The 25,242-nt window shown below is 42.7% G+C and overlaps 1 protein-coding gene across 4 annotated transcripts in view; it reads left to right on the forward strand.

Moving 5' to 3' along the window:
- LOC132398846 (protein ELFN1-like) overlaps positions 1-25,242 on the forward strand; it is a 560,645-nt gene that overhangs the window by 504,142 nt on the left and 31,261 nt on the right. For 3 of the 4 annotated variants that reach the window (XM_059978683.1, XM_059978682.1, XM_059978684.1), the window contains one exon: positions 13,895-16,851. The exons of the other annotated variant lie outside the window; for it this stretch is intronic. In XM_059978683.1, the coding sequence (XP_059834666.1) occupies positions 14,168-16,495 (2,328 nt within the window). In that variant the 5' untranslated portion in view covers positions 13,895-14,167 and the 3' untranslated portion in view covers positions 16,496-16,851. Of the gene's footprint in view, positions 1-13,894; positions 16,852-25,242 lie in introns of those variants that run through there. 4 annotated transcript variants of the gene reach the window in all.

The raw sequence follows: 25,242 nt of genomic DNA on the forward strand, positions 1-25,242 counted from the left end.
CAGAATCGATGGAAAGTCCGCCAGGATTCTGGTGAATTTGTTGCCCGACAGCGTGATGGAGTCCAGGTGTGTGGCCGGCAACTTGGCTTCACCCAGGGAGAACATCTGGAAAGTCTCGGCATGTACCGGTCTTTTCCCTTGCAAGTCGACCAGCAGGCTGTGAGCTCGCAAGAAGTCCGCCCCCAGGAGTGGTTGGGCCACCGCGGCCAGTGTGAAGTCCCACGTGAACCGGCTGGCGCCGAACTGCAGCTGCACTGCACGGGTGCCGTAGGTCCGTATCGTGCTGCCATTTGCAGCCCTCAGAGTGGGTCCTGGCTTCCTGTTGCGGGTGTCATACCCTGTCGGGGGCAAGAAGCTGATCTCCGCTCCGGTGTCGACCAAGAAGCGGCGTCCCGACTGTTTGTCCCAGACATACAAGAGGCTATCCTGGTGGCCAGCCGCCATAGTCATTAGCGGCTGCTGGCCCTGGCCCTGGCCCTTGCAGGGCGGGTGACAACGGCGGGCTTTTGTGCCCCACCGCTGGTGGTAGAAACACCACTGTTCACTGTCTTCCTCACTCCCGCCTCTGTGTTGTATGCGCCCCCCTGCCGGGCCCGGTCTGGTCTGCTGTTGGGTGCATGGCCTAGTAATCTGACCGACGGACACCATGCTCTCCCTCTTGGCTTTCCACAGCACGTCTGCCCAGGCCGCCAACTTCCGGGGGTCGCTGAAATCTGCATCGGCCAGCAGCAGATGGATGTCCTCGGGCAGCTGCTCTAGGAACGCTTGCTCAAACATGAGGCAGGGCTTGTGTCCATCAGCCAGGGCCAGCATCTTGATAATCAATGCTGACGGCAGCCTGTTTCCCAAACCATCCAGGTGAAGCAGGCAGGCCTCACTCACGCCGTGAGAGGCCAAAGGTCCCAATGAGCAGCACTTTGAATGCTTCATATTTGCCTTCTTCCGGGGGCGACTGTATGAAATCCGCAACCTGGGTGGCGTCTCCTGGTCAAGGGTGCTCACCATGTGGTAGTAACACGTGGAATCAGAGGATATCTGCCGAATCTGGAACTGGGCTTCTGCTTGGCTAAACCACACGCATGGTCGCAGCATCCGGAAAGTCGGCAGCTTTAGCGAAACTGTGTGAACAGATGAAGAGTCGGTCATCTTTGGTCCAAATCCCGTTTGGACTGTCAGGGTCACCAATGTAGCGATGTGCTACACACAGCGCTGAAATAACGATACGCAGTCAGTAAGTCGTTTCGAGACTAGTTTGTTCAAACTTCGCAGTGCTGGCATTTAATCCCTCGCGCCCGCCCTCTCCGGGCGGAAATGACGTCAGAGGGGTATTACCAAAGTCTCTCCCCCGCGCGCTGGCTATTTGTGAGCCGGTGCGCCTGCGCAGAAAGTGAGTCACCACAACCTTTTATATGCAATTTAGCTCATTATAATTTTTTAATCATTTTTATTTTTTTAATATGTAGAACAATGTTTTTGGAGCTCTTGAGGGATTGAGGGTGTAAAGTAGACAAGACACCAGATGGCTTCAAGTATTACCAAGCATTCAAATAGATTAGCAATGTCTTCACAGCCTTGAGAATATCTAATATCCTTGAAAACACCACTATTTCTCAATTTTCACAGTGTAATATTGTAAAATTACATGTAAACCTGCATTGTTTGAGCTTATTATTAGTTGCATTGGGCTTCCAATCTCTTCCTCTAACCTTCTGTTTTGAATTGCTCAGGATTCTTTACTTTCATTCTCAATGGTTTGTACTCAGTTTGTCTCATTCCTTTCAGAATCCATTACGCAAAATAAGATTTATCATTACTAAGTTATATGATGTGAAATTAGTTGTTTTGCAACAGCAGTTTAGGGCAAAGACATTAAACTATAATAAATAATAAAAATAATTAAATAGTGCAAACAATGGAATAACGAGATGGTGTTGATGGGTTCAGTAATCTGATGGCAGAGGGGAAGGAACTATTTCTGCATCATTGAGTGTGGGTCTTCGGGCTGCAGTACCTCCTTTCCAGTAATAACAGAGAAAAGAGGGCATGTTCCCGGTGGTGAGGTCCTTCATGATGGACGGCGCCTTCTTGAGGCACCTCTTCTTAAAGATGTCCATGATGAAGGGGAGGAGTATACTCATGATGAAGTTGGCACAGTCTGGGACCCTCTGCAACCACTTGCAGTCCTGTGCGTTGGAGCCTCCATACACACTGTGATGCAGCCAGTCAGATGACACTAAGCCTGGCAGTCTCCTTTTGCTGCTGTGCACCCACTTGCTGGCAGTTCTGCAATAGGATGGACAGAGAATTCACTGCTGAATTATTCCCTTCCTTTGTTCCTTGGCTATTGGAAAGAAAGTTCCTGACTACTGTGCATTTCCAATCTCAAAAGGCATTCCCCAGCATTTAATTACAAAGAATTAATTAGAACCTATAATCGGGTCATAATGAAGGGATGTATACACAGCAAGATCCGGTAAACAGCAGTAGGTTATCAATGTAGATTGATGCCTTTTTAACGATGGTGCCTGAGTGGCTGACCCAGACAGGGCTCAAGGAATTCACACTGATCACTATCTGAGGTTTGCATGACCGCACATGAAGGCAATCCCAGTTGTACACCTCATTCAAAAAAGGGCTTCTTCAACATTCCTTGGAGTACCAGACCATGCTTAAGACTCTAGGGTGAAATTTAAACCCATAAATTTCTAACCCAGACACTGGAGAAATATTACAGAGCCTTGATTGACTCTCCACTGATTCAATTAGCTATTCCTTACAGAAAGTAAACTAACCCGCCAGAAAAAAAACATTAGCTTTAGCAGCATCTGCAGAAGGAGAGACAGAATTCACGTTTCAGTTTGATGACACTAATAAGAAGGAAAATATTCTGATGAACAATCATTGACCTGAAACATTAACTTTGTTTCTCTCTCCACAGACGCTACTGACCAGCTGAGTGTTTCCAACTCTTCAGTTTTAATTTCATCTTTTGGGCACCTGCAAGTTTTTGCTTTTCAGTTCTTTCTTATTCCGTACTCTTCCTGCTTATCACAGCTGCAGCCACTGGCCCCGTCGCACTAGATAGAAAACCAAACAGCCTATTGCCTCAGCATGCTCTGGTGGTCTTACAACAGGTTTCTGTGTTAGGGTTTATGTTTGTTTTGTCGATGTGTAAATTACATTGAAATTTAATTTACATTAATGATATATTTCCTGGTTTACCCCATGCAGTGAAAACACCATCAACCTCTTATGTCATATGAACCAGGTAAAAAGAATACTCTTGGTCCTACTATGCTGAACAAGCAGGAACAGGAATTGTATATCATGTGCATATTTGGGTGATCTAATAGGGCAGGTATTAATCACTATGAAGGTTATACTTCATGGCATGCTTCCTTGATCAGCCAAGCAAGTGTTGGTGCTACTGTGACAATGTAAGAGACCTTCTGCATTCTCATCTGCCAAATTTTAGTGGTCTTTAAACCTCGAGCTTTCAATCAAACCAAGTTTTCTTGCTCTACCTATTGCAGTTGTGGCTTCAGCTGCCAACTCCCTGAACTCTGAAATCTGTCTCTAATATATTAGGATTGAAAGTGCAAGGAGATTTGTGATGGATTGTTATTGGAAGTCGAGCCATTGGGTGAATGGAGCTAGAGGAATGCCCCTGGTCTGAGTGGGCTCCCTCCAGTCAAAGTAAGAGGTGCATCATCACTCCCTAGTGCTTGGATAAATGACTACAAGCTTTTATAAAGATAGTGGTGGAAGGAAGCTTTGCCTTTTCTGTTGACTCAGAAGACACATGATCTGTAATAGCCACCATCTTCATATGTTTAAACACTAATTCCCTCATCTCTTGTATCCTGGTTGGAGTGCACGCTTCCTACTACATGATATGTTACAATCATTTGACTGTTCCTCCCAAACTCATAGAAAAAGGCAGCTACCAATAGAAACACCACCATGGCTGAGTCACTACCCATCCCAACCTGGCCGTGAAGGCAACCATTCTCAAGCTACCAAGCCACACTGTGGGAGCGCAGTGGTTCAATGAGAAGAGACATCACACCTTCTCAAGACCATAGAGAGAGGCATTAAATACCGGCCAAATTCCAAGAAAGAACAGACAATAGATTAACAACAACAGAGAATGCTGGAAATCTACAGGCAGTTGGGCACCATTAGCTCATTAGCTCAGGTCAATGAGCCTTAAATGTGAGCAGTCAAAGATACAGAAACTTCAAGTTGTAAAGAAAGGGGGACGGTGAGAGGAAAGTAAATTACAAACAGCAGATAGAGCAGTTCACAGACGTCTAAAGGAGGTGAAATGCAGGATCATTGTCCAAAATTGCCAAGTGAGTTTGGGACAAAATCTGAAATAAACATTTCTCATTATCTGAAGTGTCGAGAATATTTTGTGTGTTCAATGAGAAGAACGTTGACTCTGTCTCACTCTCCAAATACGCTGTCTGACCCACTATTTCCAATACTATCTAGTTATGTTTATTACTCTGAATAGAGTAAATAGGGAGAAGCTATTTACCTCTCAGGAAAATCAAATGTTGAGAAGGAAGAGACTTAGGGTTATAGGTAGAAGGAGCAGGACAATGTTGAGAAAACACATTTTTCACCTGGGACTCATTGCCTGAAAGAACAGGGACTTAACATCTTTATACGATACTTGGAAGGGCTAGAGACTCAGTGGTGGAACGTGGGATTAGGTTGGGTATGTCTTCTTTGACCTGCATGAATGAAGTAAACCAATTTTTGATCAATGATTCTGTGAGTCACACTGCAGTGTTTTCCTGGAGCAGCCCGTACCGTGGGCAACAACTCCAGGACTCTTAAGTCGTGTGAAAAACAAGCAAATTGCTGTTTTAGATGGCAAGGGCTTATGGGAAGGCAAGAGGTCAAAGAGCAGCTCCCATGGTTGCAGTGAGAAGAGATGAATCCCAGGGAAGCAGTTCCTTCAGAACAATGTATTGATGATCTATTGGATGGTGATAGGTGCTGAAGGGTGTGGATAATGAAAACAATGTATTGATGATCTATTGGATGGTGATAGGTGCTGAAGGGTGTGGATAATGAAAACAATGTATTGATGATCTATTGGATGGTGATAGGTGCTGAAGGGTGTGGATAATGAAAACAATGTATTGATGATCTATTGGATGGTGATAGGTGCTGAAGGGTGTGGATAATGAAAACAATGTATTGATGATCTATTGGATGGTGATAGGTGCTGAAGGGTGTGGATAATGAAAACAATGTATTGATGATCTATTGGATGGTGATAGGTGCTGAAGGGTGTGGATAATGAAAACAATGTATTGATGATCTATTGGATGGTGATAGGTGCTGAAGGGTGTGGATAATGAAAACAATGTATTGATGATCTATTGGATGGTGATAGGTGCTGAAGGGTGTGGATAATGAAAACAATGTATTGATGATCTATTGGATGGTGATAGGTGCTGAAGGGTGTGGATAATGAAAACAATGTATTGATGATCTATTGGATGGTGATAGGTGCTGAAGGGTGTGGATAATGAAAACAATGTATTGATGATCTATTGGATGGTGATAGGTGCTGAAGGGTGTGGATAATGAAAACAATGTATTGATGATCTATTGGATGGTGATAGGTGCTGAAGGGTGTGGATAATGAAAACAATGTATTGATGATCTATTGGATGGTGATAGGTGCTGAAGGGTGTGGATAATGAAAATAATGTATTGATGATCTATTGGATGGTGATAGGTGCTGAAGGGTGTGGATAATGAAAACAATGTATTGATGATCTATTGGATGGTGATAGGTGCTGAAGGGTGTGGATAATGAAAACAATGTATTGATGATCTATTGGATGGTGATAGGTGCTGAAGGGTGTGGATAATGAAAACAATGTTTTGATGATCTATTGGATGGTGATAGGTGCTGAAGGGTGTGGATAATGAAAACAATGTATTGATGATCTATTGGATGGTGATAGGTGCTGAAGGGTGTGGATAATGAAAACAATGTATTGATGATCTATTGGATGGTGATAGGTGCTGAAGGGTGTGGATAATGAAAATAATGTATTGATGATCTATTGGATGGTGATAGGTGCTGAAGGGTGTGGATAATGAAAATAATGTATTGATGATCTATTGGATGGTGATAGGTGCTGAAGGGTGTGGATAATGAAAACAATGTATTGATGATCTATTGGATGGTGATAGGTGCTGAAGGGTGTGGATAATGAAAACAATGTATTGATGATCTATTGGATGGTGATAGGTGCTGAAGGGTGTGGATAATGAAAACAATGTATTGATGATCTATTGGATGGTGATAGGTGCTGAAGGGTGTGGATAATGAAAACAATGTATTGATGATCTATTGGATGGAGATAGGTGCTGAAGGGTGTGGATAATGAAAACAATGTATTGATGATCTATTGGATGGTGATAGGTGCTGAAGGGTGTGGATAATGAAAATAATGTATTGATGATCTATTGGATGGTGATAGGTGCTGAAGGGTGTGGATAATGAAAACAATGTATTGATGATCTATTGGATGGTGATAGGTGCTGAAGGGTGTGGATAATGAAAACAATGTATTGATGATCTATTGGATGGTGATAGGTGCTGAAGGGTGTGGATAATGAAAACAATGTATTGATGATCTATTGGATGGTGATAGGTGCTGAAGGGTGTGGATAATGAAAACAATGTATTGATGATCTATTGGATGGTGATAGGTGCTGAAGGGTGTGGATAATGAAAATAATGTATTGATGATCTATTGGATGGTGATAGGTGCTGAAGGGTGTGGATAATGAAAACAATGTATTGATGATCTATTGGATGGTGATAGGTGCTGAAGGGTGTGGATAATGAAAACAATGTATTGATGATCTATTGGATGGTGATAGGTGCTGAAGGGTGTGGATAATGAAAACAATGTATTGATGATCTATTGGATGGTGATAGGTGCTGAAGGGTGTGGATAATGAAAACAATGTATTGATGATCTATTGGATGGTGATAGGTGCTGAAGGGTGTGGATAATGAAAACAATGTATTGATGATCTATTGGATGGAGATAGGTGCTGAAGGGTGTGGATAATGAAAACAATGTATTGATGATCTATTGGATGGTGATAGGTGCTGAAGGGTGTGGATAATGAAAATAATGTATTGATGATCTATTGGATGGTGATAGGTGCTGAAGGGTGTGGATAATGAAAACAATGTATAGATGATCTATTGGATGGTGATAGGTGCTGAAGGGTGTGGATAATGAAAACAATGTATTGATGATCTATTGGATGGTGATAGGTGCTGAAGGGTGTGGATAATGAAAACAATGTATTGATGATCTATTGGATGGTGATAGGTGCTGAAGGGTGTGGATAATGAAAACAATGTATTGATGATCTATTGGATGGTGATAGGTGCTGAAGGGTGTGGATAATGAAAACAATGTATTGATGATCTATTGGATGGTGATAGGTGCTGAAGGGTGTGGATAATGAAAACAATGTATTGATGATCTATTGGATGGTGATAGGTGCTGAAGGGTGTGGATAATGAAAATAATGTATTGATGATCTATTGGATGGTGATAGGTGCTGAAGGGTGTGGATAATGAAAACAATGTATTGATGATCTATTGGATGGTGATAGGTGCTGAAGGGTGTGGATAATGAAAATAATGTATTGATGATCTATTGGATGGTGATAGGTGCTGAAGGGTGTGGATAATGAAAACAATGTATTGATGATCTATTGGATGGTGATAGGTGCTGAAGGGTGTGGATAATGAAAACAATGTATTGATGATCTATTGGATGGTGATAGGTGCTGAAGGGTGTGGATAATGAAAATAATGTATTGATGATCTATTGGATGGTGATAGGTGCTGAAGGGTGTGGAAAATGAATACAATGTATTGATGATCTATTGGATGGAGATAGGTGCTGAAGGGTGTGGATAATGAAAATAATGTATTGATGATCTATTGGATGGTGATAGGTGCTGAAGGGTGTGGAAAATGAATACAATGTATTGATGATCTATTGGATGGTGATAGGTGCTGAAGGGTGTGGAAAATGAATACAATGTATTGATGATCTATTGGATGGTGATAGGCGCTGAAGGGTGTGGAAACTGAAAACAATAAACCTTGAACACTGGGTGATTTAAAAGGTGAGGGAAATCCTGACCCTGAGAGTGGAACCATCAGTGAGAGCAGATGGACAAAATATGACACCGGCATGGTCATGGGATGAGACAATTCCAATGGAGGGGAAAAGCAGCTGATGGGAACCAAAGCTATTTGGTGGTATTGGTGACGTCATCAGGAGGATGTGATGAGGACAAACAAGCAGAGTTTGGATTGAAGATGGAGCAGAAGGAGTTGTAGTCAAGATAGTTGTGGGTGTAAGTGGATTTGTAATGGATCCAGGTTTCCAAACCATCAAATGAAATGAGAGACAGAGCACCAAGGGCAAGAGAGAGCAGGGTAAAGGATAGAGATGGGAAAATGTTGGAATACTCAGCAGGTCATCTCTTCATTTACCAGAGAGAATTCAGTCCCAACTCCTCGAACAATTAGACGAGGATTTTGAATCTGGCCTCCAAAGGGAATGTGGTGGCAAATGGTGCAGGTGCATTTGAGGGGGACCGAACCAGCAGATGGAGAAGGAAAGTAAGTGCAATGATAAAAGAACAGCAGGAGGAGGCTCACACCAGTAGGAAATGACTATGTTGGAAGGTTCAGTTTGGTTCTGTGCAACATATCCACGGTAACTGTCCGTAAAATATACTTCCCTTATAATGCAGGTGCATTAGGCATATTGGACTATGTCACAGTCAGATCCTCACTACACTGGGAGACCACACATAGATCAGATACAACATTTCCATTCATTCCTCAAGCATGATAGGCAGCTTCTTGTTATCATTTTAATTCTCCACCTCACTCATGCTCTGAGCTTTTAAACTAATGTAAGTTTTCAAGTCATGACAGATTAGTAAATGCTGAGGACAGTGTTGAGAGCCATATCAGATAAAACAGTGGAAAAAACTTGCAAATATAAAAATGATAGAAATACCCTGATGAGAGTTTATCGGTTTGAAATGTTAACACTGCTTTCTCTCCACTGATGCTGACTGACCTGCTAAGTATTTCCACCAATCCTACTTTTATGTTCGGTGTTTAGCATCCACAGTATTTTCTTTCGGGACAGACTTGCCTGCTCCACTTAAACACTTCCTGATGTCTTGATTTGTATTTGATCCCTTAACCAATCCTTTCATTCTCCAAATGCAACTTACCTGCAATGTAACATGGAATATTTTAAGTGCATTTTTTTTAATTTTTAAGCACGGAGAAGGAAACCTTATTGATACAAACAGTATGTCAGGTTTATTTGCTGAAACTAATCCTCCCTTTCCTTACCTCAGTGATTTATCTTCAGCCAAACCAGGCAATAAACTGAGAGCCTGAAGTGACATATCCTCACGTTATTCTTCACATCATGAGTCAGTCCACCAAAGCAGGATCATTCAGATTGAATGATCATCATATTCTGGTTCCAGCTCTTTCAAGAAAGAAGTTGTGCTTAGATTTCACAATCTCAGCTGTGCTTTAGGTCAGTCAATGTGGCAATATTGGAATTGCAGCAATTCAGGGTTCAGAGTGAAATCCAGTCTTTCGGGTTTGTTGAGGGTTGCTATCCAGCGAGGAGATGTGACTACTCTTAGTAATGCCATGGGATCATTCACAGCACTGAGGCTTGGATTCAGCACTCACATTTCCGTGGTGGCATTAAGGTACGGTGACTGGTGACTCCTTTTCATACTCACCCGTACCAAGGGCACAATTTTCTATTAGCTGCATGTAATTGTGTCCTGTTATCTCAGATCTCCAGAGGTGCAAGTATGTCAGATTTCATCACCTCAATCCGAGTCTTTGATTTGTTGCTGTGCTGATTTATTCATTTATACAATGTAAGGCAATATCAGCATTTGCAGCGCATTCTTAGTAGCCATTAAGAAGGCTGTCATAAGGCATTTTCTTGACCACTATCCTTGTGGTAGGTCAATTTTTTGGTGCTGCTTGGTTGGGACATTACTCATACAAGTTGCTAATGTATTGTAATACATTCCATTCCAGATGACATTGGGGGTGCAAGCCATGTCATCCATCATTACATCAGCATGACATCAGTTTTCCTCCACAAACACTCCCTGAGCAACCAGTTCATGGAGCTTTACACAGGTTCCAGCACCTTAGCTGAGTTCCGACCCAGTGAGGAGAGAGACTGAAATTTTGTCCTTTCCCATGAGGACTCTGAGGAGCTGTACCAGGCTTCAGCATGTATCTCTCACACAGAGTCGTAGAGCACTTACAGTACAGAAACAGGCTTTTTGGTGCATCTAGTCTGTGCAGAACTTCTGCTTAATCCTGTCATCCTAAACAAGGACCATAGTTCTCCATAACCCTCCCATCCATGTACTTATCCAAACTTCTCTTAAATGTTGAAATTAAACCCACATCCACCTCCTCTGCTGGCAGCTCATTCCACACTCATACCACCCTCTGAGTGAAGAAGTTTCCCCTCCGGTTCCCCTTAAATATCTTACCTTTCACCCTTAACCTATGACTTCTTGTTCTAGTCACACCCAACCTCAGTGGAAAAAGCTTGCTTGCATTTACTGTATCTATACTCCTCATGATTTTGTGTTTCTCTATCAAATCTTATTCTCCTATGTTCCAGAGGGTAAAATCTTAACCAATTCAACCTTTCCCTTTAACTTAGGTCTTCACCTTCCGTCATCATGTTTGTAAATTTTCAATGAACTCTTTCAATCTTATTGGTAACTTTCCTGTAAGTAGCTGACCGGAACTATACACAGTTCTCTAAATTAGGCTCTACCAACATCTTATATAACTTCAACTCCTGTACTCAGTACTCTGACAGGTCAATGTTCCAAAAGTTTTCTTAACCACCCTATCAACCTGTAACACCGTGTTCAAGGAATTATGGATCTGTATTCCCAGATTCCTTTGTTCAACTGCACTCTTCAATGCCATACAGTTCACTGTGTAAGACTTACCCTGGTTTGTCCTGCCAAGGTACAACACCTCTGCATTAAATTCCACCTGCCATTTTACCGCCCATTTTTACAGTTCGTCAAATCCCACTACAAGCTTTGATAGTCTTCCTTGCTGTCAACTACACACTCAATCTTGGTGTTAATCGCAAATTTGCTGATTCCGTTTACCACATTATCACCCAAATCATTAATATAGATGACAAGCAGCACCGATCCCTGTGGCACGCCACTAGTCACACGCCCCCAGTCAGAGAGTCTGCCATCTGCTACCCCTTCTGCCTTCTCCCACAAAGCCAATGTTGAATCCAATTTACTACTTCAACCTGAATATCAAGCAACTGAATCTACAGGACTAGCCTCCCATATGGGATTTTATCAAAGGCCTTGCTGATGTTGACATAGACAATGTTTATTTCCTTTCCTTCATCAACCTTCCTGGTAACCTACTGAAAAATAACTATATACAATTGGTTAGACTTTACCTGCTATGTTGACTATCCCTAATCAGGCCTTGTCTATCCAAATACTTATATAGCCTGTCCTTTAAGTATACTTTTCTATAATTTACCTATTAATGATCTTTCAGTTTCTTAGAGCATTTCTTGAATAACTGTCCTCTAGTCCCTCCATCACTTCACACATTGTTACAGATATTTGAAATATCTGTACATTGGCCTCCCAGTAGTGGATACCTTGTCAGGCCCTGGGATTATCCACCTAATCTTCTGTAAACCAGTTACGGTCCATTAGAACCTGCCAATCTGTTGTAGTTACCATGAACATTTCCTTGCAATGATTCCAACAAGCTTTGGACACACTAGAGAGTGTCTTTCATCAGAGTAGTCCTCTTGCATCAGCACTTGATATTTGTTTCACTGTGTGTCCCTGACAACAGTCCACAGTGTCCTGTACTACATAGCTGGTTGAGAATAACCTCAGCAAAGGTGACTACATCTCTTACAAAACTCTCTATGTTCCCAGAGCGGTCAAGTAAGGTGTGGTGAAACATCAAACATGCATGAAGGGTTTAACAGGCAGGATCTTTGTCAACTGTGCAGGGGGCTTAGCCTGAGCAGTGATGAAGGAAGAATTGGTGTGACTAGGAGAGGAACATGTAGGTGGTTGTAAAGGACAAACCTGTCAGGGATATCGGTGTTCCTGGTTCTGCTGTCCTTATCCTTCTCGAAGGTGAAGATTTTATTTGAGAGATGTTGTTGTAGTCTTGTTAAGGTTCAGGTAAGAGGACCTTGTACCAGTGCTTAGTCCTGGATAATGCCGTATCTCTGGCATATTTGTCAGAGCTTTCAAAAAGGGCAAGTGGAGAGAATTGCATCATATTCTTGGTGTGTCTTGTAGATGGCAAGAAAGGTTTTGGATGGGTCAGGAGATGAGTTATTCACTATGGGATACCAAGCCTCTGACTTGCTCTGAAGGCCACAGTATTTGTGTGGCCAATTTAGTTGAATTCCTGGTCAAGTTGGACCCCAAAATGCTGACAAATATGGCAATGACATTACGTGTCAATGGGAAGTAATTGAGTTCAATTGTTGGGGAAGTTGATTGCATGGAACACTTGGGACATCAGTGGTTCCAGCCCATGCAATGTCTTCTCCTTTAAGCTGGCCACATGTGGGCATTTCCTGCCTTAGGCATTCTGTGGCCTTGCATAAAATCCTGAAGAAGTAGGATTTCAAAGGTGAATTAACACTGCAGCCAGAATTACCACAATTGACTGCAGGTAGCAGCTTTGATTCACCTTGATGAAAGAGGAAGCGTGAATCTCTGCAGGAGATCTTCCATCTTTGTGAATTCCAGTCACTCTGTGCGCAGAAAGTTTTCACAAGCGCCAATGATATAATGATCAGGTTTTGGCTGAGGAGTACATATTGACAGGGCAGTGGGGAAGGGACCCTGCTCAGCTTCCTCTGAGAGAGCAGGTTTCATGTTTCATGCCAGAGGTTGTATCTCTGAAAGTCCAACGCTCCCCTCAGAATTGCACTGGGAACGTCCATCTAGATCTTACCCTGATGGTGTACAGTATTGCTGGGATATGTTTGCACAGGTATAATATTTCACCTATTCGTCTGTTATTAACACTCAGCTCTTAGAAGACATGAGACACAAGCAAGGTCCTTCCATCCACCTTGCATACCTGGCAAAAAGGGATAATAAGAACTATCACAACTAATTGATTTTCCTCCCTCTGAGCCTAAGGATGTGCACGTTAATTAAAAGCAGCTAACACAGTGCAGCTCGGGATTGGAACCTGTGACTGTTCAGTCTTTATCACACTACGTCATGCACTTATCCATTGAACCATCTGGAGAGATAAGATCTTTTTTCCAAGTCAGACAAATAGTAGCAAGTCCTTTAAAACCTTGCAGGATGACATTTGAATATTGCCATTCCTTCGTCAAAGAAAGAGAACTGCACTTCTGATCCCAATATTGAATCTTCCCTCTAATGATAAATTCTCATGGAAAAGTTGGAAAATCCTAGTAGAATAGCAGCTGTCCAAAACTACACCTCCTATCTCCTGGTTTTCAAGAGGCGCAGAGTTGTGGAAATCTTGCTGGACTCGACAGGATTCCACAATTTCAAGGTATTTAAACCCACAAAGAATATCAAGCAATAAAACCAAAGCAAAATAAATCCTGTGGTATTTCAGTTTTAAAAAGGCCCAATTAAACTGGGGCCAACTAATAAAAATAAGAAATAATTTTTGATCAAACATGACCTCAGATCAGCCTGCTTAAAATGTCTTTTCTTCCCCTTTCTCAGGATAACCTGGACAAGCTGTTGAAACTATCTCAAGGAATGTATGCGAATGGGGCAGAGTCTACAAAGGAATTCAAAGAGAACTTTGTGCAGAGACAAACGGGACCAGGAAATTGACATGAAATGTACAAGCAAGGAAAATAAAACTCCATCTCAATTCAATAACTAGCATTTCAGACAAAAATGATTAGATTTGAGCCCTGCAGAATATCTCAACTAGTCTAGCATTTGGTGCTCTCAAAAGTCCTTGTCCACAAACCCCTGGAGCATTAGGGGATGGCTCTACACAGCCTTGGTCTCTGGATCTGCCTTGCCTCGTTGATGAATGCTGTTGGTGTTTCTGGTGACTGCTGGCTCATTGAAGGAGAAAAAGGATTTGTCTGGTTAGCAATCTGCAGCCAGAACCAACCTCCTTACGAATCTATTCCTCAGCACATCAACAGCACCATTGTCGACCTCCGCCTGAACGAGAACAAGATCAGAAGCGTCCAGTACTCCTCGCTCAATAGGTTTGGCAACCTGACCGAACTCAATTTGACCAAAAATGAGATTTCCTACATTGAGGATGGAGCCTTTTCTGCACAGTACAACCTGCGCGTCCTACAGCTGGGGTTCAACAAGCTCAGGAATATCACCGAGGGGATCCTGCGGGGTCTCGGCAGGCTGGAGTACCTGTATCTCCAGGCCAACCTCATAGAGGTGGTGAGTCCTAATTCCTTCTGGGAGTGCCCAAACGTGATGAACATCGACTTGTCCATGAATCGGCTGCAGTCACTGGAAAGTTCCACCTTCCTGGGACTTAGCAAACTCTCGACTTGCGAACTCTACGGCAACCCGTTCGACTGTTCCTGCCAACTGCTGGGCTTCCTCAAGTGGCTGGTGCAGTTCAACAACACCACTAGGAACTATGACCGCATGCAATGTGAGTCCCCAACCCTTTATTCTGGCCAAGCCTTGCTGAGCCAGAGCCAGACCCAGAGTGCCTACAGTTTGCTAGTCTCGTCCTGCGGCGACATCTACACCCTAGACCCCAAGTTCATACCAACACGGGCTCCCCCCAGCACCACCACTTCTGAGAGCCCCTGTGGAGGCGAGGATTGCCCCTCAGGTGATGATGCCACTCCAATGATAGCTTTCCACTCCCCAACCCATGAGACACAAGCGCCGGTGATCAGGGTGGAAAAGGTCACCTATACCTCTGCCACCTTGATGATCCAGATACCCCGGCCCTTCAGCAAGATGTACATCTTGGTGCAGTACAATAACAGCTTCTATGCAGACATCAAAAAGTTACAGACAGAGCATGAAGTTATTAAGTTGGACCGACTGCAGCCCCACACCGCCTACACCTATTGTGTGGCATCCATTCGCAATGCCTTAAGGTATAACCAAACTTGTGTCACCTTCTTTACTGGAAGCGATAGGACAAGGGGTACTATTCCCCCATCATCGACCGCCACCCACTACATCATGACCATTCTTGGTTGCCTCTTTGGCATGGTTATAGTGCTGGGGTTTGTGTACTATTGCCTACGCAAGAAGAGGCAACAGGAGGAGAGGCACAAGAAGGCAGGCGGGATGGCAAAGGCCATCATTGAGCTGAAGTATGGAGCTGAGATGGAAGCCAGCACCATCACCCAGTTGGCACAAAAGCCCATGTCGCCCCGTGACGTTGCTCCCAGGGCACCTTTTATGCCCTCACCGGGAGACCCAGAGTCCCACAAGCCGCAGGAGCTGAGTGACACACCCAAGACTACCAAGGGGAACTACATCGAGGTGAGGACAGGGGAGCCCGCAAGCAACGGGGGTGGCCAGGCACGTAGTTCAGCGGCAGAGATCTCAACCATCACCAAAGAAGTGGACAAGGTCAACCAGATCATTAACAACTGTATTGACGCCCTGAAGTCAGAGACCAGCTCTTTCCAAGGGGGCAAAGCAGGAGCAGTGGTTCCTACGGAGCCTCAGGTGTTGATGATGACAGAGCAAATGCAGAGCAAGGCCGGGCTCTTGTCACCTGCTTCCAAAGAGAGCTACCACCCAATACAAAGACACAGCAGTGTGGAGGTTGTTCCCAAACGCCCCAGTAGTTCCTCCAGCGGTTCCACACGAAGTCCCAGGTCGTTCCGCTCTGAGGCATCGGCACCAAGTCATTCCTGCAGATCTGAAGCACATTACATAGAGAAAGCATCCCCCGAGACGTCCAACAGTCCGGGAGCCCTTCCCAGGGCACAGCCGCGCAGCGAGCACCGGCACTCATACCCGGGACGGCGGCAGTGTGAGCAGCAAGCTCCCGAGGGAGCGAGCAGCCGCAGTAAGACCTTCATCTTGGAGCCCCTTGGCCGCAGCCGCAGGGACGTGGCTTACTCCCAGCTGTCGCCTCAGTACCACAACCTCAGCTACACCTCCAGCCCCGAGTACAGCAGCAAGCCAACCCTGGGCATCTGGGAGCGGTTCAGATTGCACAAGAAGAGGCACAAAGAGGGGCAGGAGGAGTACATCGCAGCGGGCCATGCCCTGAGGAAGAAGGTGCAGTTCGCCAAGGATGAAGACTTGCACGATATCCTCGATTACTGGAAAGGCGTCTCAAACCAGTACAAATCTTGAGTCTGACGTATTGAGACTAAAACTGGACCAAAAGCCCTCTCCCCCCAAAAAAAACTTTATAACTGCTGTTTTTAACCTGATCAGTTCACCTGTTCATAAGAACTTCATCCTCTATCACAAGTCTGTGCACCAAAATCTTTCAAACTGTAGAAATAATTTCTTTTTTAATGAACACACATAACATATAAATATATATACACCCAGAAGCCTTGGAATATCAGATATTATTTATCGCATGACTCTATCCTGTGACTGTGACTCACTGTGGTGTACATGGGGCATTGATCGTTGTACAGTGCACACTGTGACTGGACTGTACTGTGTCATTGTAGCTCACACGCTGCTCACACCCTGCATTGTACAGTAATATTTACCAGTAAAAACACCTCCTCCCTGCAGTTATGTACAGATAAATTTCTATATTTGCAATGATGTTTCTGGGTTTTTCTCGCCTGTTTGTATCAGGTTTTAATCGCGGGATTTGCAGAGCAGTTTGTTTGATGTCTGAGCACTGACTACAAGCATTGGATAAAACTGGACTGGCAAAAGAGATGAATGGAATGGTTTCTTCCATCGTGCTCCCGCTGGTCCAAGTCACCAGTTCTCTCAGTGGGAGGAAAATGCCAATCAGATACAGAGTGCTTAGGTAGGGCCGGACTATTAAGCAATAGTTCCCATGCATCGTAAAGCTTTGCTAAATTGATGCACTTGGCCACTTATGGAAAAAAATGCAAGAGGGCTAGAAGTGGTGCAAAGAAGATTCACGAGGGTGATTCCATTAATGAAGCAAAATACCTGCTAGAAAAGGTAGAATGAGTATAAGGTGCTTAAATTTACAACAGCAGTAGTGAGCTACATGGAGAGGTGTCTGTGCTTCTGAAAGCACGTAAGAAGTCATAAATACAGTAGTCAGTAATGTCTAGAAGGTCATTAAACTTGTTTTCTCTCGGCAGAGGTAGAAGAATCTTGAACAGAGATTATAAATACAATAGTCATTAGTAAACCTCACAGGGGGTTAAATAGACAACTGCATTCCAAGAGTGTGATTAGAAGGTGGAACATCCAACTCAACAGAGACGCTAAGATTGAAAGCATTGATGCGTCCAAGGGGAGGCTGGATAAACCTGCAACGGAGACAGTGGTGGAAGATCACATTGTGTGGTGGGAAGCAAAGGCTGTAAGGAAATGTGGAGCAGAAACATTGCAGATCATTTGGGTGAATGGCCCATTAAAACTTTCTGATAGTTTGCTATACGATCTGCCCTACATTGTTTTCTAATTGAGTTTCACCTTTCAGTCTTTCTGAAGTTAAGTTAGTCCTCATCATCCAACTTATGTAACCTTCATACATTTTAACTGATAATTAAGCAATGCCGCTAGGTGCCGTAGGAACCCTGCGTATCCCAGGGTATTAATGATGGTGAAAGCAGGACTTGTAATTAAATGTTGTCTGTCATAGTCCAACAATGTCTCAAAATCCTATTGAAGGGCTGTCATTATGCAATGCAGAAAATGTGATTCTGAATATGGGCATAGGAAGATCCTATGAAGGATCCTATTATAAATAATTTACATTATCCTATATTTATTTATATTATCCTATTATTTCTCCGCTGAGAAATAATGACCAGATAGATGTGAGAGATCTTTGATTGAAAAAGATAGGGTACTGAATGGGTTTTGACCTAATGGATGTGGAGAGATTTCTCCTCATGGAAGAATTTTAAAACAGCAGGTTATTGAAAGAGGTCACCCATATAAACCAGAGCAGAGGCAATACAGTTTCTCTCAGAGACCTGTGAATCTTCGGAAGTCTCTTCTTCAAAGGTAATGGAAGTGGATTCTTTGCATGTTCTTACAGTAGATGTGGAATGATTCTTGGCAAGTAATGGCGAGAGAGCTAACAGCAGAGTGCAGAGCTGACATTACTGTCAGGTCAACTATAATTAAGTTGAGAGACAAATTAGTATAGTCTGGTTTAGTGATGATGGATGAGGATTGTGGAGCAAATTCCCCTACTCCTCTTCCAATCAATATAATGGACTTGTTGATATTCACTTGCAATGCAAATGTGTCCACAGGAAAAGCTGCCTCTTACACCCAATGTTCAGGCAGTTTTAATTAGACAACTTGTTTTGCCTGCTTGCTCAGCCTCATGAGATGTTTGTAACTCCTTTACAACAGTTTCTACGTGATGAGAATGCTGTCAGAATGCTGTCAGAACTAGAGGTGCTGACAGAACTAGAGGTTGGCCAGACTAAGTCTTTATTCCTTGGAACACAGGAGAATCAGAGTCAGGTTTCATCTCTGAGCCGTATATAATGTGAAATTTATTGTTTAGTGGCATCACTATAGTACAAAGACATAAAGTTATTGTAAATAACAAAATAAATAAATAGTGCATAAAAAGGTCTAACAAAATAGTGTTCATGGGTTCGTGGACTGTTGTGAAATCTGATGGCAGAGGGGAAGAAGTTGTTTCTGAATCATTGTGTGTAGATCTTCAGGCTTCTTTCTTAAGGCACCTCCTCTTGAAGAATTCCTTGATGGTGGAGAGGACTGTGCCTGTGATGAAGGTGGCAAAGACTACAGCACTCAGTAACCTCTTGTGATCCTATGCATTGGAACCTCCGTAGCAGGCTGGATGTAACCAGTCAAAATGCTGTCCACCATTCATCTATATAACTTCACAAGAGTCTTTGTTGACATATTAGATCTCCCCAAACTCCTAACGAAGTTGAGCCTCCAATGTGCCCTCTTCTTGATTGTGTCAATATTTTGGGCCCAGGATTAATCCTCTGAATTGATGACACCAAGGAACTTGAAGCTGCTCACCATTTCCACCCTCAGTAAGGACTAGTATGTGTTCTCATGACTTCCCCTTCTAGAAATCCATAATCAATCCCTTGGTTTTGCTGATGTTAGGTGTGGGATTAACCGGCCAATCTATTTCACAAGATATGCTTCCTCATCACCACCTAGGATTTTACCAACAGTAGTGTCACCTGCAAAATTATAGATGGTGTTTGAGCTGTGCTTAGCTGAGTGCACAGAGAACAGAGCAGTGAGCTGAGCACGCAGCTTTGAAGGACACCTCTGTTGATTGCCAACAAGATGCTATTACTGATCTGCACTGACCGTGGTTGCCTGAGGAGAAAATTAAGGATCCAGTTGCAGAGGGATATACAGAGGTCCAGGTTTTGAAGCCTGGGGATTAATTGTGAGGGGACAATGCTATTGTATGCTGAGCCATTATTGATAATTAGCAGTTGGACATAAGTTTTGATTTTGTCTAGGTGCTCCAGAGAACAGTGGAGAGTCAGTGTTTAAAATTAGGACAGGCATAGAGAAAGTGGATGGTAACAGTCTTTACCCCAGGGCAGAGGAGTCCAAAACTAGGAGACTCAGTTTCAGGGTGAGATGGAGAAGATTTAAAAGGGGATAGAGGGACAATTTTTTCATGCAGAGCGTGATGAGTATGGAATGAGTTGCCAAAGGAACTTGTTGAGGAAAGTACTGGTTGGGTACATGGAGGATTGGGGCTTGGAGGGTAATGAACCAAATGCAAGAAGTTGGGACTAGCTGGGTGGGTACACTTGTCAACAGGTACTCACTGTGCCAGAGGGTCTGTGTCCAAGCTGCATTGTTCTGTGACCATATGATTTAATTTCATTTTTTGTTTTAGAGGTCATGTAATTCCAGGTGGGTTATGAAGATGCTGCCTGTCATTAGTGGCTCTTCAAAAATCGAGAGACCTGCTGATCATTTGTCTCATTGTTGGAGATGAAATCATAGTATCCATGTGAATATCATTCATTCACAGGATGTAGGTCAGCCTTTACTGCCTGTTGCTCAGTGCCCTTGAATGCCACACAGAACCTCAGTATATGACAATAATAAACCAACTGCAATTCAAACAGAATGTCATGCTGCTGCTTTTCAGAGAGCGACACTGCTGTGGGCCTGGAAAGCCAAGCTGGGTCAGGATGGTTGGTGACTCCTGTAATGAACAGTGGGTGTTCCCAATGGGTTTCAGGGCAATCCAGCTGTTTCTCCATACCATTACTTTTATTAATCCAGTTATTTCAGTTGCTGGAGTTTAATCTCCAAAGCTCCTGCTTCTGCTCATTCAGTACCTAGACTATTATTACAATAACAAATCTCACATGCTGCCTTGGCTCAGAGAACAGCTGAGTGATTTTGTCACTGGGCTGTATTTTAGAATCACTGGGGTACATCTTACGTTTGTACATTAGTAGAGCATGAGCGATTTTAGTGGAAGTAAAAATTGAGAAAGATTTAAAATAGACATTTGATCTATTACTGGGCATATTACAGGCTGCAAAGTATTAATTGTATCTCTGAATTCTCCCTGTGTGCAATCCTCAGAAGCCCTCAATAACACGCGAGCATGTCTGACTACAAGGCTAGTATTTTCCCAGAACTGAGATGTCCCGTTACAGCTCTCATGAACTCCTGAACGCATTCATGAGGTAACAGTCTCTTACCAGCCTATTCCCTACATTCACTATGCTCTGGGTAATCTCTAGCTGCCTTTCCACAATCTTTCTCTGACTTCCCTCTAACAGAATGTGGAACAGGTTGAATATGCTGATGTTATTTTGTCATAACTCTACACATAGATAACAAAATCAATCTCAACAACAATCTGAACTCAGTGAGTCAAGCAGCGTCTGCAGCGGTATATGAACTGTGGGTATTCCAGGTTGCAGGTTCCAACCCAAAACATTGGCAATTCCTTTCCCCCACAGAAATTGTTTGGTCTATTGAGTTCCTCCAGCTGCATGCTTTTTTGCATCAGATTCCAGCAATGCTAGTCTTTTGTGTCAACAAAATCTTTCTCCTTCCTTAACATATTTTTCTTTCTCAGTTTTACCAAAATTGCTACATCTGTTACTTTCACTCAACTTCTTTTCTTCTAAGATCCAAATACACCTCGAGCCAATCTCCTTCCTTCCATCAATCTTGAAATCAGACCCTGCTGCTATTTTTTTTCCAATGAGAAATTTATGTAATTATAAATCACAAGAGCTGCAACAGCAGTGTTCTAATGGGTTTCAGTGTCAGAATCAAGAACAAAATAGTCCTTTGTTTCTCCAAGTCTTGCATCAAGTGCAGTCTGGCTGAGAGGTGACTTACATGGTTTTAATATTACAAATATGTAGTCTTGGAGGACTAAATAGAGAAAAGGTTTCCAAGGTCCAAAGCATCATCTCGTAATCTTTCATAGTCTTAAGAATAGACTTAATGTTCAACAGTGCTTCAGTCTTCAGATTATCCTTACCTTCAATATCCTACCATAGTTTAACCTTCCTTTTCTCCTCCAGCCCTGCATCCCTCCACAATCTCTTTGCTCGTACATCTTCAACCATAATTGTTCCACTGCTTGAGGCTGGATTCAGCTGTCCAAGCTCTGCCTCTCTCAACCTCCCCTCCTGGAAAAGGCTCATTGCTCATCTGTCTTACTCTAGATGTCAAATCCCGTTTGAAAATGCTCTTGTAAAACTCTTCAGCATGTTGTGCTGTCTTATAGGCAGTGTATTAACGCAAAGTCATTCCCTCAGGTCACTCTTCAATCATTTTTCCAGAGAAAATAAGGAGAAATAGTGCCATCTTACTAAATCTCTTTCACTGCTCCTTCTTAACATTGGAAAACAGAATTTATAACAGAACTGCAACAGTAGTCTAGCTAAGCTTCTGACTGTTTAACATAATCTCTCTGTTTTCCTTCCTAGAAATGAACCTCAGAGGTCCAAGTAAATTTATTCACAAAGTACAAATATGTCACCACATAGAACCCTGAGATTCACCGTAAATGCAAAAGAAACGCAACTAAGTCAATGCAAAACTGTACACAAGAAGATGAACAAACAACCTACATACGAAAGACAAATACAAAAATAAATTAATAATAAATAAAAATCAAGAACATAAGATTTGGAAATTGATCCTTGGGTTGTGTTCACTTCAGTATTGGAGTGAGTGAAGTTGAGAGTTGGTTCAAGAGCTTGCTGTTTGAGGGGTAGTAACTGTTTCCGAACTTGGCAGTGTGAGTCCTGAAGCTCCAGTACCTCCTTCCTGATGGCAACAGTAGGTAGGGAGAATGCCCTGAATGGTGGGGGTCCTTGATGATGCATGCTGGTTTCCTGCGATAGTGCTCCATGTAGCTGTGCTCAGTGGTGCAGAGGGCTTTACCCATGATGGACTGAGTGGTCTCATTGCCTTTTATACACTTTTCCATTCAAGGGCAGTGGTGTGTCTATACCAGGCTGTGATGAAACCAGTCAATATAATCTCTACCACACATCTACCACACAAATGTTTTGAAGTTTTTGAAGACATGCCAAATCTACACAAACTTCTAAGGAAGTGGAGGCGCTGCCGTCCATTTTCTGTAACGGCACCTAAGTGCTGCATCCAGGGCAGATATTCGGAGATGCTAAAACTGAAGAACTTAAAATTGCTGACACTCTCCACCTTTGACCTCTCCCGATGAGGACTGACTGGCTCGTGGACCTCGGGTTTCCTCCTTGTGTAGTCAGTAATTAGCACCTTGGTCTTTCTGACATTGAGTGAGAGGTTGTTGTGCAACTCTGTCAGATTTTCAATCTCCCTCCTTTATGCAGATTTGTCACCGTCTTTAATTTGGGCAATAACAGTGGTGTCATCAACTAACTTAAATATGGCATTGGAGCTGTGCCTAGCCTCCCAGTCACAAGTATATGTAACCTGTATGTCTTCAATCCCATGTATCATTTAGTGATTTATGTACATATTTATCCATCCAGATTCTACAGTTCTTTTCCCCTGATTAGACACAGGTCTTCCCCCGAATATTGTTGCCTCTTTCTATCCCCAGCCAAAATACAATGTCACTTAATTACCTGTGCTGAAGTCTATTTCCAAACTTCATGCCTATTCTGTCAGTTTGAGCAACATTTCTGTGACTGTTGTCACTTTCCCGACCACTTTATTATTGTGGGTGTTAATTCACTTCATTAACCCTGATTTGGTGGCATCCAAATGTTTTGAATTGTACTTTTACTTATTTCAATGTTGAACAAGATTACTGGCAATAAAGGACCTTGTGGAGAGTCAAGTTCCTTCTTTCACCTCCCTGTAACTATCTTCTGCAAATCTATGCGTTCTTTGCAGTAGCCAGATTGAGGACTGACTGCTCTTCGCCAGCAAAGGCAAAGAGCAGTTCTGAAAAAAAAGGAAGGAGTTCTGAAAAAAATGATGTATTCTTTGGGGAACTCTTTGTGAATGATTCAGAATGACATCTCTGTTGACTGCAATTCATTCTATCAGTTTTCCCTCCATATATTTTATTAAAATTTCCTTTCTCTTTCCTTCCATCCATTTTAATTACTAGTCTTTAGTTCCTCTGTCACCGTAACTTCAGGAATCACATGATCTATCTAACAATTTTCTGACACTGCTCATTGTTGCAATTATTTTTTAATATTTATGCAACAGCTATTTTCTTCCTATGACTGTGTATAATATCCACCCTATCCCAAGCGTGCCCCCTCCCTAAATGTAATGTTTATCCTATATACCCTTGACACTTTTCTGATTTCTTCATCTAATGTCATACTCATCATTTAAAGTTCAAAGTAAAAGTATTACAAGCGTACATATATGTCACCATATACACCCTGAGACTTGGTTTCGCGCAGGCATACTCAGTAAATCCATGAAGCATAGTAGAATCAATTGAAGACCACACACAACCAGTGCAGACAAACAAGCAATGTGCAAAGAAACAACAAACTGTGCAAATACAAAATAAAAAATAAATAAGCAATAAATATTGCGAACATGAGAGTCATTGAAAGTGAGTCCATAGGTTGTTGGAACAATTCAGTGATGGGCTGAGTGAAGATGAGTTAAGTTATCCTCACTGGTTCAAGAGAGGTTGAGGTATAATAACTGTTCCTGAACCTGGTGGTGTGGGTCTCTGATGATGCGTGCTGCTTTCCTGCGACCATGCTCAGTGTAGATAAAAGGAAAAGAGAGGGCATAAAATAGAGCAAAAATTAGTGGGAAGTTAAACAATTGGGAAACTTTTAAAAAGCAACAGAAGGCAACTAAAACAGCCATAAGGAGGGAAAAGATGAAGTATGAAGGTAAGTTAGCCAATAATACCAAAGAGGATACGGAAAGTTTCTTCAGAGAGATAAAGAGTAAATATCAGGCTGCTGGAAAATGATGCTGGAGAGATAATAATGGGAGACAAGGTAATGGCAGATGAACTGAATAGTTATTTTGCACTAGTCTTCACTGTGGAACACAGAAACTATATTCCATTCAAGAGTGCCGGGGGGTCATGATTGAGTGAAGTTGTCATTAATAGGAAGAAGATGCTTGGGAACTGAAAGGTCTGAAGGCAGTTAAATCATCTAGACCAGATGGACCCCAGGGTTCTGAAAGAGATAGCTAAAGAGATTATGGAGGCATTAGTAATGATCTTTCAAGAATCAATAGATTCTGGCATGGTTCCAGAGAACTGGAAAATTGCAAATGTCACTCTATTCTTCAAGAAGGGAGGGAGGTAGAAGAAATTATAGACCAGTGAGCATGACCTCCTTGGTTGGGAAGATGTTGGAGTTGATTGTTAAAGATGAAGACTTGGAAGCACATGATTAAATAGGCCTTTATTGATTAATGCTTAAATCTGTTGGAATTCTTTGAGGAAATAACAAGCAGAATAGACAAAGGAG

The sequence above is a fragment of the Hypanus sabinus genome, chromosome 9, assembly GCF_030144855.1.
Source record: "Hypanus sabinus isolate sHypSab1 chromosome 9, sHypSab1.hap1, whole genome shotgun sequence".
NCBI lineage: Eukaryota > Metazoa > Chordata > Chondrichthyes > Myliobatiformes > Dasyatidae > Hypanus > Hypanus sabinus.